The 19,886-nt window shown below is 35.9% G+C and overlaps 1 protein-coding gene across 13 annotated transcripts in view; it reads left to right on the plus strand.

Annotated features, from left to right (window-relative positions):
* Nucleotides 1–19,886, plus strand: part of CACNA2D1 (calcium voltage-gated channel auxiliary subunit alpha2delta 1) — a 521,990-nt gene that overhangs the window by 356,510 nt on the left and 145,594 nt on the right. For all 13 annotated transcript variants that reach the window (XM_061413776.1, XM_061413777.1, XM_061413781.1 and 10 more), the window contains exon 7: nucleotides 19,241–19,372. In XM_061413776.1, coding sequence (XP_061269760.1) covers nucleotides 19,241–19,372 — 132 coding nt within the window. The remainder of the gene's footprint in view (nucleotides 1–19,240; nucleotides 19,373–19,886) is intronic.

The raw sequence follows: 19,886 nt of genomic DNA on the forward strand, positions 1-19,886 counted from the left end.
TCTAGATTTCAATATAAAATAGTGCCAAGTAATCTGTTTCAATTCAAAAATTTATCTACAAGCTCATGATCTTGAATATGATCTATACATACCAAAAATCACATTTACAGGTTCTCTATATTTCAAAAATACAAGCTACATTTCAAAAACTATCATTGTAGACTCTTCTTAGAAAATGACATTAAAGCATTTGCCAGAAGTAAGTTTAAAGAATCAGTCTTGATCCAAAATAAAAACAGGAGTTTGGAAAACAAAATCTTTGTGTGAAAATTTTTCTGAAAATTCAAATATTTAAGATACTATTTCAAATCTCCACATAATCTCCATGTTACTTGGCATACATGCACATATGTATATATCTCATGTATGTATATTATTCAAGCATAGAACTCTTCCCAGTAAGCTATTCATTGAATCAAATTTCAGATAATAATTCATTAAGCTAGGAAAAAGGGAATGCTTCCAGTCTGTATTTTGATGTTGATAGCATAAGTTTCAAATTATTCTGAGCTAACAGAAAAAAAAAGTGTTTATAAATGACAATAACAAACAATGGTCGTGTGTTTCAGGCAAGTTTTCATTTTAATGAACACATCTTTATACTCCAGAAAAACCTGATAATACCTGTGAAAGGTTAACTTTAATAAAAGATACTAAATTCTAGACAAGAAGATGAGGTTTTTTAATGATTTTTTTTAAAGTAAATTTCCTATGAAATAGTAAGATGTGTTCCAATGCTAGGCATAACTTTGTAAGTGAGGAAATAAATGTGCACTCAGGAAAAGTCAGAATATTACAAAAGAAAATTCAGAATATTACAAAGAAACGGTAAATCCAGTCTCAATCTCAGTGTATTTGCACTTTCCAAACCAATAAAAAGTCTGTTTATCCTCTCTAAAAATATTTATATTCAGTTTTGGCAGTGTCTAGAAGAGCTGTTATATAAATGCTTCTAAATGAATTATGTTATTGGTTATGTGTATCATAAGCATGTGTACGTGCTAGGTTACTTCAGTCGTGTCCAACTCTGTATGACCCTATAGACCATAACCCGCCAGGGTCCTCTGTCCATGGGATTCTCCAGGCAACAATATAGAGTGAGTTGCCATGCCCTCCTCCAGGGGATCTTCCCCACCCAGGGATCAAACCCAGTCTCTTACGTCTCCTGCTTTGGCAACTGGGTTCTTTACCACTAATGCCACCTGGGAAGCCCATCATAAGCATGTATCATTTTAAATAGAGATCTAAAGTATATGATATGGTGCCCGTAGTGATTCACACACACACACACACACACACACACACACACACACACACACACCCAGCTACCTTCTTGTGTAAGAAGATATTGCTACCTTTTTTAAGGGTATGTAATTTTAAAAATAGAAGACATATGGAAATAACAAAATGCACAGACTTTTGCTTTTAAACAAAAAATGTTGGAGATGTCACATTTAGGAATAGCATGTAAAAGGACAAGACAGGGAGAAATTGATACTTAAATAGAATACATATGAAAAAATGACAGTAGAAAACAAAATCAAAAAGCTTCGCTTCAAATTTATTTGAAAGGCCAGAGAACCTGACAAATAACGTAAAATATCCTGGCTTCTATCAGTCTGACGTGAAATGCAAAGTGACAAGGAAGTAAAGACTTGTTTCAAAATCATGAAAAAGGTTAATGTCAACGAAACTACAGTTTTGGTAAGAATGGTAAAATCATTTAAATAAGTTATTCATGTTTATATTAGAAAATGGTAGCTATGTTTGTAAAGTTAAATGGAATTTATTATCTCTTTACACTTGCCTAATTTGATGTTTTATGAAATAGAAGGTTTGAAGTCTTCATCTGTATGTAACCTTTTGATATTAAATTTCGATTGAAGTTTTGTTTTTAGAAATAAGTATCTGAGATGCTGTTAAGTAGTTAAATCTTGTCACTCTTGTGTATCGGATGAATGAGGGTGGTTGGCATTTGTTCATTTAGAGCTACTGATGCAAGTTTAAATCATTTCTGAAAGTCAAAGGCACAAGCAATTTGCAGAAGAGAGCCAACAATGATGATAAGAAAACCATGGTCGGCAATTTGAAGTGTCTTTATAATACATATACGACTCTTGTGGTAGAACTTTGTGGTCTTATAAGACCATGTAATCATCAAGTTTCAGTCTCGTGGGGCTCTGTGTAAGTGTAGAGGCACAATAGATTGCCTTATCATTCTAACCGAGCATAAGGGGAATTGCTTATTCTTCAAGTACACAGCAAGCATTAAGTGCTCTACATAACAAGAGTTTCAGGCATTGTATCCCTGGGTACTTCATTTAAGTCAATAACTCTTTTAAAAAGGCAAAATTCAAAACAGTGCATTAGAAGATAATGGGTTTTTATTGGTTCCAATATCTTTTCATATTATTTCTTCTTGATGGACTGAGTTGGGCACAGATACATTGAATTTGTGCAGTTGAATTCAGTGTAGTTGTTTTAACGCTGATGTAAAAATTATATTCAAAAGGCATATTTTGTGGCTTTTGATACATGAAAACAATAGGTACGTATTACAGCACACTATGCCCTGGTGACTTTTCATGGGAAACAGTGTTCTTGTTTATGAGTGTTGCTGCTGCTGCTGCTAAGTCACTTCAGTCGTGTCCGACTCTGTGCGACCCCATAGACAGCAGCCCACCAGGCTCCGCCATCCCTGGGATTCTCCAGGCAAGAACACTGAAGCGGGTTGCCATTTCCTTCTCCAATGCCTGAAAGTGAAAAATGAAAGTGAAGTCCCTCAGTCGTGTCCAACTCTTAGCGACCCCATGGACTGCAGCCCACCAGGCTCCTCTGTCCATGGGATTCTCCAGGCAAGAGTACTGGAGTGGGGTGCCATTGCCTTCTAGGTCCATGTTATTTCCTTCTGGCAATCTCTCTCAGCTAGGTAAAGCCTCCTTTGTACTTAAGGATCTGTAGCACTTATTGATGTCAGTAACCATGAACATCCTTCAAACAGTTGTGACTGTCACTGAAACAATGACTTCCAAATCTGATTCTTCCATATGGATCCATGACTAAGCTGCAGATTCATTTCTCTGCCTTTTGGATAACCATTTTCAGTGGATTAAAAGGCCTAGGCGCCTCACATTATGACATCAATATCTCCAAATATGCCCCTCCTCCAATGTTCATATCTTTGTTAATAGTATCATCCAGGTCCAAGCAGAAAACCAGGGCTCTTCTCTCCCCCTGCCCACCATCTGTCACTATGGTCTGTGGATTATTTAATCTTCTTCCACTCCCCATGTCCAGCACTGGTTTTTTAGTTCCAACCATTGTCATTACTCTCCAGCCTGACCATACTAGCTTTTTGTCTTCTTCTCCCCATTCATATGTGGCTTTTCCCCAGTCCACTTTCAATCTTCTTCCATGCTGGCTTCTTGAAGCCTCAAGTACAAATATGATTATTTTGTATTTTAGCTTTTATGACTCTGTAATTCTCAGCATACAATTATTTTTGTTTAGTACTTCTGTATCATTATAACAGGATGTCTGCATTCTTAGCTTTGCTGCTTTGGGCCATCAGTTTAGTTGCTCAGTCATGTCCAGCTCTTGGCAACCCCATGGACTGCAGCATGCCAGGCTTCCCCCGTATTCTTCTTTTATTCAACCATTTTGAAGCATGTAGAGCTCCTGAAATGCCTTATGCTTTTTTTTTTTTTTTTCCAGCCTCTGTTTTCTGCACAAGGCATTCACTGAATCAGTCACTCACTTCACTACTCTTCTTTAAAACTGTACCACTTCCTCCTGGAAGTCTTTTTTGACCACCAACCTTTTGACTCTCAAAACATTTACTCACCTCCTGAGAGGCAGCACTGTTGTTAATAGCGTGTATGATACAAAAGCAAAATTGGATGTAAGATGCTTTGTCTCTCTTTCTCCATTAGATGCAGATCAAACTGAGAAGAATGGTCATGATTTACTTTAATTCTGAGAGCATAGTCAAGAGTTATTATTGTGCATTGAGGGACTGAATACAATGCTGGAATTAGACCTCTAGAATTCAATCTATTACAGTAAGAAGACCCAAACCATCTTTAATGTCACAGTATTCCTTTTGTGCCGTGCATTTTTGTTTGGATGTTTTGGTGTTGCAGCAAAATTGTGTGAGATTTATCCTTGAAATACTGCACTGGATCCTAAAGCTTTCTGTTAATAAAGTGAACAGTGGGAAAGGAGGTCTGGAGATGGGGTAGAAGAAGCCATAAAAGACCAACTTTTATGGAGACTTAACTGAAGACTTTTCATTCAGGAAGTCATTTGCCATGTAGAAGACCATGGCAGTGGCGGTAGGAAAAAATGGCTGAAAATGAGGTGAAATTGGAGGCAGGGAGACTAAAGGCTGTTGTGAGAGACATAAGTGAGTTTGGCCTTGGAGTGAGAAGACTGAGAGATACACGGATCTAGAACCAGTGTGGCCTGGTCATTTACCATCTCATGACATTTCGTCAGATCAAAAACCTTTAAGCCGCTTGTAAAAGTTTGTGTGCAGACTGTTTAGATCAGGTATTGAATCCTTTATAGTATTTTTTTATTACTTTATAAAAAAGTTTACTTGTTCTTTTGAACATTTTTCTTTAGGTAAAAGACCAAATAAATGAATACAGGGGGATAACTTAAGAATTCATTTGATGCCATTGAGGAGATTTATGAATCTACTTTCCTAGTTACACTAAATGATTATTTTATGAGGAATCCTTTACTGTAGTTTAAAGCTATGTCAGAATAACTTGAATTTATTCAACCAATTTGGCCGATACATGAAAACTTTTGTGGGATATTAAGTTATGAATGAAAATTAAAAATACATGAATTATTAGAATAGAAAAAGAATTATTTCTTAAGGTATTTGTTGAACTGGCAGTAGCTAGGACTGATAAATATAAATTCAACATCAATAACTATAACAAATACATTAAAATCTGAACAAGTAATGCTTACTATGTTGTAAGCATCCTGAAAACTAATATAGTTGATATATTTTTTCTTTTTATATATAGATGTCTATCTTTATAAATGATAAAATAAGTTATGAGTGCTCTGTATGCCTGTATGCTTATTTGCATATGGCAATTTTTTATTTGTATGCAACTAGAGATACAAGGATATAACCTCATTTTGTCTTAGATACAGAATTAGATTTCATCCATACCTTTATGGAACATGACTCGGTAAGCAGCGATCTGTAGTACAAAAGATTTATTTTTTGTTTAATTTCACTCTGAAGCAGTGCATGGTATTTAAGTGATTGTTCTTTTTAATTATAGCAACCTACTATGTGCTGTGTTTCAGTGCATCTAATCTTTCCATCTTAAAATCACCAGGCAACTCTTTGTTCTGAAACTAGTTGACAGAAACTCTTAAGTACTAAGCAGTCTGTGCCTCATTGACAGAATCACCCTTGCCCCCACGAGCCTTGTTATCCTTCTCCAACCGTACCTCGTTAGTCAGCTCCAATACTTTTTGATCCTTCTTTGTAAATTCAGTAGTCCAGATTTGTATGTAGACACTAAATTCCCTATGCAGTTAGGCAGTCTCAGAGCAAAGGCAAGAGATTTCCCATATCTAATTTAGTCTGCAAGTCTTGGCCAGAGTTTCCTCTCTGCCTTAAAAGAACTGTGTACCCATCATTGTGTGTGTGTGTGCATGCGTGTGTGTATGCCTGTGTTGTGTCTGGTATGTATATTAGGTCTTATATAATTTAATATCCCCTTTCAGAGTTTTAATGTTTTCATTTGTATTCACCAGTATGTATTCACCAGTTGTATTCACAGTCACTGTGGTTTATTTTCAAGAGCACTGGGAACATTCCATATGAAAAAATTATCCTCACTGAAATTATACAGTACATTACATACTATCATTACAGAGATTTTTCTTTTTCATTTGTGCCTTCTCTTGTAACAATGTAAGTGGTTTGGGAAGGGTAACAAGCTGTTTTCTTCTTGAGATTTATAACAAGAAAATTAAGTAGTATTTCTGAACGTTAATTTAGGGCCAAGGAAAGAACAAAGATTCTTTGAGGAAAAGAGAGGATGTTAGATTTTTATCACTCATCCTAGCATTTTAGCAGCATGGTCAGAATGGCTCCATAAATATATATTTTTAAAAAATCTTTTAAATGCTGAGTATGAAGAGGTAAATAAGAAAATAATGACAGAGGCAGATAGCGTTTATTGTGCAGTTAGTAAGTGACAGAAGTGTTCTGAGTACATATAACTCTCGGCACAGGGCTGTGAGGCAAACACTATTGTCATCCCCATTGTGCAGGCAAGGAAAATGAGGTTTAGAGAGGAGAAAATGCTTTCCCAAGGTCAAATGCATACTACACAGAGACTCAGCCTTTCGGTGGAGGGCAGTAAGTAACAATATTCTTTGCTCATGCTGCATACATACACGTGGGCTGTGTTTAGTCACTCGGTCATGTCCAGCTCTTTGCGACCTCATGGACTGTAGCCTGCCAGGCTTCTCTTTCCATGGAGATTCTCCAGGCAAGAATACTATAGTGGGTTGCCATTTCCTCCTCCTGAGGATCTTCCCACCCAGGGATCAAACCCCACTCTCATATATTACAGGCCGATTCTTCACCGTTTGAGCCACCAGGGAAACCATGCATATACTGAGTTCTAAAATGCCGATTTATTTAAAGGAAAAAGCATCATCAGCAAAATAAGTGGGCATCTAAAATCAGCACCTCAATTTGAAGTTCTTTATATTTGGTCTTAATTGAGCATTTATTCTTAAATGGCTTTGACTTCACCTCTGTGTTCTCATAGCTCCTGATTTCTTTTTTAACCTCATGTATTTATTTCCCTTTTTAAAGTTTAAATTTTAAAAAGGTTTAGAATATTTTTGTCTGTTTTTTGTTGGTTCAGAATTAGCAAGCTGTATTTACTAAATATTGCTCTAATGCCTACAATGTGGGAGACCCGGGTTCAATCCCTGGGTTGGGAAGATCTCCTGGAGAAGGAAATGGCAACCCATTCCAGTATTCTTGCCTGGAAAATTCCATGGACGGAGAAGCCTGGTAGGCTACAGTCCGTGGGGCCACAAAGAATCAGACACGACTGAGCTACTTCACTTAATGTATAAAATGGATATTTAACAATCTTTCCAAAAATTTTAGTTATAAATAGTCACATTTATGATGAAAATGATTTTGTAAAATAGTGTCAATGGAGGAAATTGTGTTGTCTTCCTTAGGTAATTTCTGTAAAGTTCCAACTTTATGTTTACAAATTATGCAGTATTTCCAAAATGTAAAATTAAAGTATTTCACTATATGATTCCAGTGAAGAGTATCTCATGATGTGAGAGGGTTTAAATAAATTAGAGGGTGGACATAAGGAATGTAGTTTTATTGAAAAATAGAGTTATATTTAAGTTGCTATATCTGAAAGAAGTTATTGTTCAAGTAAAAGAAAATAACTGACAAAATTTTAATGTTTATTCCAGCTAAGGAAAGGACTATAATCATATCATACACCCTGACATCCTTTTATTCATAGGCTTATTTGACATTCATGTTAACTCTATCTGGCGCCCTTAATGTGTTTATTTTTATTTTTTTTAGATGAAGGGACAACAGAAGTATAAGACATTAAATGACTAGTTTGAAGTTGAGGCTGTGCCCATGAGAGAGAAACTTAAAATGCTTGCAAGATAAACATTTTGCCTCCTAATCTTATGACATTCTTGTGCATAATACTTCTACCCCTTCAAGAAAAATTTTGCAAGTAATTATCATTTTATTAAAAATGACATTAAAAATCCTCAATTAACCAACCCATTAGGTCTGAATGTCTTCTATTCTCCTTGCATTATTCTTATTTTCTTTTATAAAAGTTGTTTCTCCTGAAGTCCTTCTATGTGCTCTGCAATTTGCACATTTTTTTTAAAAGCAGAGCAGCTGTGTTCTGAGTATTAGCCAGGTGCTCAGTCTATGGGAAACTAGACATTGGGAGCAACACCAGAAATCTCAGCAATACAGAGGTTAGAGCATTGACAAAGACAAGAACCTTTTAATATTTGTACCAAATTAACAGTAGGAATAAGGCTTATCTCCTCATCAGGGCCCACAGTGGGAGGTGTGTGGTGGTGCCTGAGATATGATTAGAGAGATTAGATTTGGTCTTCCCATCTCCCTGTACTTTATTAATATTTCATTTACACTGGCATTAGATTAGATTCCTTTAGCCAAATCCACCAAAAAGATTCTTTCATTTTAATATTTATGAACACTGCTTATACCTTAAAGTGGATTTTTTTTGTTTGTGTGCTTAATTGGATCAGTGGGTTTCTTCTTATTAACATTTTTCTTTTTTGAGATGAAGGTTGATGAATTAAATTAGTGACATCTGGCTCAGCTCTTGGACTAAATGCAACTCCTTTAATGACTGTGTTATATACTGTGGGATAAAATGAACATTTGCTATAAAGATAAAATTAAATTTAGTTTAGAATCATACAGTGTTGAATCATTTTTTTAAAAAAGCAAAACTCATAATATTTTTTGAATATCTAAGAACAGGAAGAGGGAAGGATAACATTTTTGGGGGAAGAGTGTAGCAGTAAGTACATGGCCTCTTATTAATTTATTCATTTTATTATTTAGTTGGTATATTTATTTTTAATTAATTTTTATTGGAGTATAGTTGCTTTACAACATTGTATTAACTTCTACTGTACAGCAAAGTGAATTATCCATATGTAGTCATATATCCCCTCCCTTTGTGGTGTTGGAGAAGACGCTTGAGAGTCCCTTGGACTGCAAGGAGATCCAACCAGTCCATTCTGAAGGAGATCAGCCCTGGGATTTCTTTGGAAGGACTGATTCTAAAGCTGAAACTCCAGTACTTTGCCCACCTCATGCAAAGAGTTGACTCATTGGAAAAGACTCTGATGCTGGGAGGGATTGGGGGCAGGAGGAGAAGGGGACGACAGAGGATGGGATGGCTGGATGGCATCACTGACTCAATGGACCTGAGTCTGAGTTAACTCCAGGAGTTGGTGATGGACAGGGAGGCCTGGCGTGCTGCGATTCATGGAGTGGCAAAGAGTCGGACATGACTGAGCGACTGAACTGATCTGAACTTTGACTTCCTTTCCATTCAGGTCACCACAGTGTATTAAGTAGATTCCTTATACTATAGAGTATGTTCTCATTAGTTAACTTATTATACATAGTATCGGTAGGGTATATATGTCAATCCCGATCTCCCAGTTCCTCCCACCCCATTTTTCCCCCTGGTATTCGTATATTTTTTCTGTATGTCCTTGTGTCTATTTATTTTTTGCAATTAAGATCACCTATACCATTTTTCTAGATTACCCATTGTATATTAATATACGATATTTGTTTTGTCTTTCTGACTTACTTTACTCTATGATTTTCATTCCTTTTTGTGGCTGTATAATATTTCATTCAATGGCACTAAAACATAGCTTTAAAATCCTTATCTCTTCAATTATATGAGAATAGTGTGTTAGAGGGAGAAGGCAATGGCACCCCACTCCAGGACTCTTGCCTGGAGAATCCCATGGATGGAGGAGCCTGGTAGGCTGCAGTCCATGGGGTTGCTAAGAGACACGACTGAGTGACTTCACTTTCACTTTTCACTTTCCTGCATTGGAGAAGGAAATAGCAACTCACTCCAGTGTTCTTGCCTGGAGAATCCCAGGGGCGGGGGAGCCTGGTGGGCTAACGTCTATGGGGTCACACAGAGTTGGACACGACTGAAGTGACTTAGCAGCAGTGGGTTAGAATTTCTGGGACTGAAAATGAAATTTCTCAACCCAAAAAGTGTGAAAATATAGCCTGAAGTATTGACATAATTTAGTGTGAAACAATAATATTTTTAAATGTATCAGCTTTCATTTGAAGAAGTTTTCCTGTGGCTTTTTGTGTACAGAATTTGTTGGGAATATTGCTTTTTACAAAGTGAATTGATTTTGTTTATATTTGTGCTTGAGCAAAGTTTCTAAACTTTTGCCCTGCTGACATTTTGAGCTGAGTGATTCATTGTTGTGGAGATTGTCCTGTGCATTGTAGGATGTTTAGAGTGTCTTGGGTTTCTACCTAGCAAATGCCAATAGAACTCCTAGTAGTCTTTCTTTTCTATTATTTTGGCCCTGCTTTGTAGCATGTGGGATCTTAGTTCCCTGACCGGGGATAAAACCCTTGCCCCTTGCATCGGAAGCTCAGACTCTTAAATCCTGGACCTCCAGTGAAGTCCTGCCTCCTCCTAGTGTTTTTTTTTTTTTTTTTCTTTATTTTTCATTGAAGGATACTTGCTTTACAGTGTTGTGCTGGTTTCTGCCATACATCAGCATAAATCAGCCATAGGTATACATATGTCCCCTCCCTCTTTGAAACTCCCTTGCACCCCCTACCCCATCCTACCCTTCTAGGTTGTCACAGAGCATCAGGTTGAGCTCCTTGCATCATACAGCAAATTCTCACTGGCTATAGATTGTGCAAATGGTAATATGTATGCTTCAATGCTACTCTCAACTGTCCCAGTCTCTCCTTCCCCTGTTGTGCACGCAAATCTGTTCTCTGTCTCTTTTGCTGCTCTACGAATAGATTTATCAGTAGCATTTTTCTAGATTCCATATATATGTGTTAATATGATATTTGTTTTTCTCTTTCTTAACTTATTTAACTTGTAAAACAGGCTCTAGGTTCATCCACCTCACTAGAATCGACTCAAATGTGGTCCTTTATTATGGCTGAGTAATATTCCATTGTATGTATGTATCAAAACGTCTTTATCTGTTCACCTGTCAATGGACGTCTGGATTGTTTTCATGTCCTGGCTATTGTAAATAGTGCTGCAGTGAACATTGGGGTACATGTATCATTTAGAATTGTGGTTTTCTCAGGATATATGCCCAGTAGTGGGCTTGCTGAGTCATATGGTAGATTTACTCCTAGTTTTTTAAGAAATCTCTAGACTATTCTCCCTTGCGGCTGTATCAATTTAGATTCCCACCATCAGTGTAAGAGAGTTTATTTTTTCCACATCCTCTCCATCGTTTATTGTTTGTAGATTTTTGATAATGGCCATTCTGACCAGTGTGAAATTACATCTCATTGTAGTTTTGATTTACATTTTTCTCATAATAAGCAATGTTGAGCATTTTCTCATGAATTTATTAGCTATCAGTATGTCTTCTTTGGAGTGATGTCTGTTGGAGCTAATCAGTGAATCTAGTAAAGTCACAGGATACAAAATCAATACACAGAAATTTCTTGCATTCCTATACACTTAACAATGAAAAATCAGAAAGAGAAATTAAGTAAGCAATCCCATTCACTATTGTAACAAAAAGAATAAAATATCCAAGAATAAACTTACCTAAGGAGACAAAAGAGCTGTATACAGAAAACTATAAGACACTGATGAGCGAAATCTAAGGTGACATAAACAGATGGAGAGATATGGCAAGTTCTTGGATCGAAAGGATCAATATTGTGAAAACAACTATACTGCCTAAAGCAATCTACAGATTCAGTGCAATCCCTATCAAATTACCAATGGCATTTTTCACAGAACTATTATAGAACAAAAATTTTCACAATTCGTATGGAAACACAAAAGACCTCGAATAGCCAAAGCAATCTTAAGAAAGAAGAATGGAGCTGGAGGAATCAACCGTCCTGACTTCAGACTCTACTACCTGTCTTGACCATCAAAAATGTCTCTAGATATTGCTGAAAGGAGCAGTCTCAGTTGATTGGGAAACAGTATTTACAAGTGCATAGGTGATTTTCACTTCTTCAGATTTGAAATTCTAAATTAGAGCGACGTAAATAATGAAAGCTAGAAATAAATAGCTCATGAACAGTGAGGATCTTGAAATGTGACTTATTTGGGTGCTGTGTCTATGACTGCCTCTGCATGAATTTTGGTAAATTACTCTTTCTAGATTTTATTTTTATCATCTAAAAAAAGAGTGATATTTTTAGGTTGCTGCAAAAGTAATTGTGATTTTGCATTTTTGAATTTTTCCATTTGATATTGGAATACATTCTTATATAAATGTGATTGTTATACATCATTTTAATGTACATTTCTCACTGTATTTTTTTGCTAATGACTTAATACTTGCTGTTTATTTTATATTTATTTTATACATAGAAATGATATTCAACAAAAAGCAAATTTGAGCAGTTTTTTTATTTGAGTTCAAAATGGATTGTAAAGCAGCTCAGACAACTCACAACATCAACAAAACATTTGATCCAGGAACTGCTAATGAATGTACAGTGCAGTGATGGCTCTAGAAGCACATGAGAGCCTTGAATGTGAGGAGTATTGTGGCCAGCCATAGGAAGTCAACAGTGACCAATCGAGAGCAGTCATTGAAGCTGATCCTCTTAGAACTGCATGAGATTTGGCCAGGAACTCAATGTCGACCATTCTACAGTCGTTTGGCATATGAAGTAAATTGGAAAGGTGAAAAAGTTCAATAAGTGGGTGCCTCATGAGCTGACTGAAAGTCAAAAGAATTGTCATTTTGAAATGTCCTCTTCTCTTATTCTGTGCAACAACAACAAACTATATCTTGCTCAGATTGTGACACATGATAAAAAGTGGGTTTTATAAGACAATCAGCAATGACCAGCTTAGTGGACTGCGATGAAGCCCCAAAGCACTTTCCAAAGCCAAACTTGCACCAAAAAAAAGGTCATGGTCACTGGTTGGTGGTCTACTCCTGGTCTGGTCCGCTACAGCTTTCTGAATCCTGGAGAAACCATTACATCTGACAAGTGTGCTCAGCAAATCGATGTGATGCACCAAAAACGGCAGCTCCTGCAGCTGGCATTGGCCAGCAGAAAGGGCCTAGTTCTTTTCCATGACAACACTTGACCACACATAGCTCAACCAGTTGCTTCAAAAGCTAAATGAATTGGCTACAAAGTTTTTCCACATCTGCCATATTCACCTGGCCTCTCACCAACTTATTCAAGCATCTCCAAAACTTTTTGCAGGGAGAATGCTTCCATAAACAGAAGGAGGCAGACAATACTTTCCAAGAGTTCATCAAATCCTAAAGCACACATTTTTGTGCTACAGGAAAAAACAAACTTGTTTTTTGTTGACAAAAATGTGTTGATTGTTAATGGTTCCTATTTTGATTAATGAAGATATGTTTGAGCGTAGTTCAGTTAAGTTTAGTCACTCAGTCGTGTCCAACTCTTTGCGACTCCATGAACCGCACCACACCAGGCCTCCCTGTCCATCACCAACTTCCGGAGTACACCCAAACCCATGTCCATTGTGTCGGTGATGACATCCAACCATCTAATCCTCTGTCGTCCCCTTCTCCTCTAGCCATCAATCTTTCCCAGCAACAGGGTCTTTTCAGATGAGTCAGCTCTTCACATCAGGTGGCCAAAGTACTGGAATTTCAGCTTCAACATTAGTCCTTCCAATGAACACCCAGGACTGATCCTTTAGGATGGACTATTTGGATCTCCTTGCAGTCCAAGGGACTCTCAAGAGTCTTCTCCAACACCACAGTTCAAAAGCATCAATTCTTCTGTGCTCAGCTTTCTTTATAGTCCAACTCTCACATCCATACATGACCACTGGAAAAACCATAGCCTTGACTAGACAGACAAAAGTTGACAAAGTAATGTCTCTGCTTTTTAATATGCTGTCTAGGTTGATCATAACTTTCCTTCCAAGGAGTGGGCTTCTTTTAATTTCATGGCTACAATCACCATCTGCAGTGATTTTGGAGCCCATAAAAACAAAATCAGCCACTGTTTCCCCATCTATTTGCCATGAAGTGATGGGATCAGATGCCATGATCTTAGTTTTCTGAATGTTGAGCTTTAAGCCAACTTTTTCAGTCTCCTCTTTGACTTTCATCAAGAGGCTCTTTAGTTCTTCTTCACTTTCTGCCATAAAGGTGGTGTCATCTGCATATCTGAGGTTATTGATATTTCCCTCGTCAATCTTGATTCCACCTTGTGCTTCCTCCAGCCCAGCGTTTCTCATGATGTACTCTGCATATAAGTTAAATAAGCAGGGTGACAATATACAGCCTTGACATACTCCTTTTCCTACTTGGAACAGTCTATTGTTCCATGTCCAGTTCTAACTGTTGCTTCCTGACCTGCATATAGTTTTCTCAAGAGGCAGGTCAGGTGGTCTGGTATTCCCATCTCTTTCAGAATTTTCCACAATTTATTGTGGAAATAGATGTTTTTCTGGAACTCTCTTGCTTTTTCCATGATCCAGTGGATGTTGGCAATTTGATCTCTGATTTCTCTGCCTTTTCTAAACCAGCTTGGACATCTGGAAGTTCACAGTTTACGTATTGCTGAAGCCTGCCTGGGTTGGAGAATTTTAAGCATCACTTTACTAGTGTGTGAGATGAGTGCAATTGTGCAGTGGTTTGAGCATTCTTTGTCATTGCCTTTCTTTGGGATTGGAATGAAAACTGACCTTTTCCAGTCCCGTGGCCACTGCTGAGTTTTCCAGAAGCCTAGTTATAATGATTTAAAATTCATGGTCTGAAACCACAATTGCTTTTGTACCAACCTAATAGTGTCTTGTTTCAAGTGTCATTTTTAGTAAAATGTGATAGTGGATAGAAAATAGTTAACTTATCTGCTTGCTCTTAATACAATATACTGACTGTTACTATCAGTGGAAATAGTTTAAATAATACATGCTAATTTTATCTTAGTGCAAGTCTATGATAATGGTATGATTAAATGGCAATAGTGTAGTCAACATTTTGGACAGTTCCCTTTTTTAAACTATTTAATTGTATCATATTTAGTGTTGTTAAAAAAATTGTTACTATCCACTCCCTTATATAACTTTAAGATTTACAAGTCTTAGGAAAGACCTGCCAAGGTATTTTATGTTTTATAAAGTATATTTGTGGTGCATATTTATCAAAGTTATTTTATATTTTCAGTAAATCATAAAAATTGTTTTTCTTTTTTTTCTAGCATATTTTTGCTTCATTTCAAAGCTATAGTTGATATTAAAATAATCTTAAGGTTTTTCAAATAGTTATATAGTGCCTTCAGCACATGGTGAGGCCCAGAACCCTGAATAAGTCAACAAAATAAATTCAGACTTAAGTGGGAGCAGTAGTGGAATACTTCTTGGCTGAAGTTCGCAGGAGAAAATTGGATTCTGAACTTGTTAACGATTCTACATTCATGTCATAAACAAGATACAGCTATGTCACATATTTTAGAAGAATTAGCAGCAAATGAAAGGTCCTTTTTTATGCTGTTACAAATTAGATTTTTCTTTCTTCCCTTGAGAAGCCAAACTGAACAAAAGAATCCTCTACAAGAGAGAATTGCTGAACACCAAGGCCATGTTTTTGAAAACTAAATATAAGAAGAATAGAAAGAAACACATGCTTGGCTTTCTGAATCGATTAGCAGTAAAATCCTTTTATACCATTCAGATTAGGGGCCCCAAAGTCAAGGTTTGCTTTCCCAGCATTCATTGCTTTTAATCAACTTAGCCTTGAACATCTATGAAAGATTTGTTTTCACAAACTCTAATTTTCAAACAAAGATTAAAATCTTAATTTCTTAAAAGTTGACAGAAAAGCAGTACTCATGTTACTCCTAGAAGTCATAAGACAGTTAGCTAAGTTCATTAGAAATGGCAGCAGGTTCAAGGCTAGATCACAATTGGCCGGTATGTCTTACACAGTGAAAAATACATAAGCCACTCATGTACTTCTATGTACACCCATGTACTCCATTCGAGCAAGAAATTAGAAATTTGAATGTGTGAATATAAAACGTTACTACTACTTTAGGAGGCAGATAAGAAAGGTGTGGGTGCATATAGAATACACTATATTAAATAAGGCCATATATATCCAGTATATAATTGAGAAAATAAAATACAATATGATTTTAAAGACTGACAAATGATTTATGGAAAACCAATCAGAACTATTCCCTATGTTCTTGAGTATATCTGTCTTAATAGACAGCTAAGTTTTATTGGTGGACAAGAAGTATTTCAAGGCCTTTTAGAAAGATCATTTATTCTGGAGTTATTACATAAAATACAGTTGAGCTACTAGTTTATATCAATATTTATGCAAGTAAAGAAAATCCCTTGTGTCTTAGTTTCTTGCTCAGGATATTTATATAAAGATAATGCTTTACAGAAAAAATAATTACATTTGAAAAGTTTTAGCATTGCCAGTGTTCTGCATTAGTTTTATTATGCCATCATTTGCAAATGACCCAGTTACTTCAGTATTGTTTTTCCTTAGTTTTGCTGATAATATAGAATTGTGGAAATGTTGGGCACTTTAGTAATCTCTGGATTAAGTATTTAGTTTTTACAAGGTTAAGAAGGTAAAAATCTACTTCTTATAGAATGCCGAAGTAATATATGTTTATTGTGTTATTTGCTCAGTTTTGTTCAACTCTCTCTGACCCCATGGACTGTAGCCAGCCAGGCTCCTCTGTCCATTGGATTTCCCAGGCAAGAATACTGGAGTGGGTTGACATTTCCTTCTACCCAAGATGGATATAAAAGAGGATTCATACTTATTTGTTTGCTTATATATTTTACGTATCTCCTTTTACATTTTTAACTGGATTCCAGTGTAATTTGAGAAAAAATATTTCCTACTGCAGCAATTTATTTTTGTATTTTAAGGAATTTGAACAGTATAATTAAAAGAATGATTCTTGGTCTAAAATTCTCTGACTCAGGACTGAATATCTGTAGTCTCCCCATAGTATAAATTCTTTCAAATAGAATTGCTGGATTAATGACTGCATTTTGATAGATAGCTTTTGCCGAACTCTCCTCTGCACTAATTTTGTACTCCCATGGCAGATCCTTTTAATTTTTTTCTTGTGATGGACATTCAAATAAAAATTGTGGCCACAAGAATAATGATTGCACTCAAGTCTTTATAAATACACAACAACAAATGCAGCTCTCTTGTTACAAGAGAGCTCATTAAGTTTTATAAACCTTGCTTATTTATTAAGTGCACAATGCCATTTCTTTCATTCTGAGTAAATAACTTCAGGTGTCTATTCTGCAAAAGCTTTATGTACTTTTCTCATTTGCATATGAACAGCTTTTGTGGAAATCATTTTGCAGTGTCTTATCTGAAAAAGAATTTTCAAACATATAATCTACTATTTTAAAACAGATCACCATCATGATAACATTTCAGAGTTTGACTTTTTCCCCCAATACATAAAAGTATAATTCTTTATCAGTGTATCAGAGCCTAATACTTAGTAGTTGTTAGATAATAAAACTGAGTAAGACTCTGAACACAAAGAAAAATTCATTAAAAATAATTAGATCTCAGTTGTTGCCTAATGTGAATTAAAGAACCAAGGAAACTGAAGAGACAGACTTCATTAATCCCCAATCTATTCTAAGTATCTGGAATATAAATAAACATGATTATTTTGTTGAGTAAAATATAATTGTATAATTCATGAATGTTTAAAAAAAAAGAGGATGTCCCTCTTTTTCTCTGCTATTTTGTGTAGTACCATAAATATTCATGGATAGTGAGTATCAGTTTAGGTTATCTATGTGAATATAAATTTTCATATAACTGGTCACTCAGTGTTCATTGGATCATGCTTTTGAATTTGAATTCACTAGTATCTCAGATGTGCTATGGATCTGACCCAACTCATGAATATTTACACACACAACTGATCTTTCTGAAGATAATCACATCCATAAAGATGGGAAACTCATTAGTTTCCAATAATGAGAAATGCATTAGGATGCTGGTCCCAGAACAATTTGCAGTATGCTTGTTTTCATTTTTTGGGTGAGTGATAAAACCTTAAAATACAAATACATATGCTGTATGTCTTTCTTGAAAGAAGCTCTTTGTTCTTTTATCTTCAAAACATCTTGCATATGTTTTAACCATGATTGTATTTGTTTCTTTTACTTACTGTGGTCACAGAAATGAATGGAAAAAAGTTAAGCAGTAATTCTACTCATTATCCCAAGCTAATGTCCATTATTTAGGCTTGGACATATATTCTCAAAGGCAAGATTTCCCAATCTGCTAATCTGCTGGGGGCATGGTACATATTTTACATATATTAAGACCCTCCAAGAAAGATGAGATTATCTCATATGTCATCTTTTTTGTGTAAAGGGAAAATAATATTCTAAGCTGATTAAACTTTTATCATGTTAGACATAGGATGCTATGATCATGGAGAGCCATAATTAACATTTATTAGCCACAATTAACATTAATTATATTTAGCCCATGTTATAGCCTACATTATAATTGTTCCTCTTTCATTATAATGACTGGCATATGTTTGTGATACCTATGCAGGATCAGTTAGTCAGTATAAGTAGGTGTCAAAATCAATGACCTGTCCCTTGTTAGCACCACACTCTAATTGTTAGTTGAACTAACCAGAAAAAAGAAAATTATTGTTCATAAAGCTAGTAATAAGGTATCAGCTACATCTACTTCTATTATTGATGTTGTCAAGCCTCTGAATGAGTTTTTCTTTATCAACATGTATGCATTTTTGTTGTTACAGAAATATAGTTAATAAGCTATTCTCAATGACAGACATCTATTTTTTTTTTAACTCAAGTAACAGATCAAACCATGTTAGTATATCACAGAGAATCATCAATAGTTGAGGAAAGTAGTCATCAAACTGTGTCCTAAGGTGCCCTGTAGGTTTCTTTAGAACTGCCTCAATTGGAGAAATGCTTCCCACCACCTCTCAGCCAGCAGAGCTTGACTATTGCCTGTTTTAAATTTTGTGTATCACAGTGGTTCTCAGCAGAAAGTAATTTTGCTCCCCAGGGCTTATGTGATGATATCTAAAAACAGTTTTGCATATCACAACTGGGAACATGGTACTGACATCTAGGGTGTAGAGGCCAGAGATGCTTGTAAACATCTACAAAGCACAAAACAACCCCCACTACAAAAAAGTCACCCAGCCCCTAAATGTCAGTAGGGCCACCATCATATAAACATTTGTTTGAAGAAATTATTCCATGTCTAAACTTTCTGATTACCACCAGATCAGAGTGCTTTTATAGATAAAGCAATAAAATATATATAACATTACTGTGCACATATATGAAAACAGGCTCAGTTACTAATTACAAATTTGAATTGACTGATTTTTCCATTCTTTCACTTTTGGTAGCAACAATTGTATTAAACGAACTCAACTGGACAAGTGCCTTAGATGAAGTTTTCAAGAAAAATCGAGAAGAAGATCCTTCATTATTGTGGCAGGTGTTTGGCAGTGCCACAGGCCTGGCCCGATATTATCCAGGTAAGTACTTAGTGGTTCAATAGGTATCAAGTAAAACTGTAAATACTAGACTTAGTTTTTCTTGACAACACTCTGTTACCTTCTCCTATTTGGTAAAAGATGGTTATCACATGGCTTTTGTAAGAAAAGTCACTTCTCCTTACATGGCTCTTTAACTACCTAAATCACTATAAGTCAAAATACCTGAGAAGTAGCTGGAACCATTGTCATGTGAAATCAGGCTGGGCTGCCGTTGAGACTGTAAGCAGGTATCTGTGGACCTGGAACAGGAGGTTGTCATGAATCCTAAAACAGTTCTAAGAATCCAACTGCATAACATGGACCACTTTGTGAATCACGTTAGAGACCTGAATAGAAATTTTAGAAACTAATTGAAAGATCTCTTTCCAGATTTTAAGTCTGTGTGTTTATATGAAAGGAATTGATGCTTTTCTTTAATCAGTGAATGTGGATTTGTTAAAATGAGAAGAGGAATATATTTTACAAATTAACACGAATAAATCCTTGTGTAATG

This window comes from Bos javanicus, chromosome 4 (genome assembly GCF_032452875.1).
Source record: "Bos javanicus breed banteng chromosome 4, ARS-OSU_banteng_1.0, whole genome shotgun sequence".
NCBI classification, from domain to species: domain Eukaryota; kingdom Metazoa; phylum Chordata; class Mammalia; order Artiodactyla; family Bovidae; genus Bos; species Bos javanicus.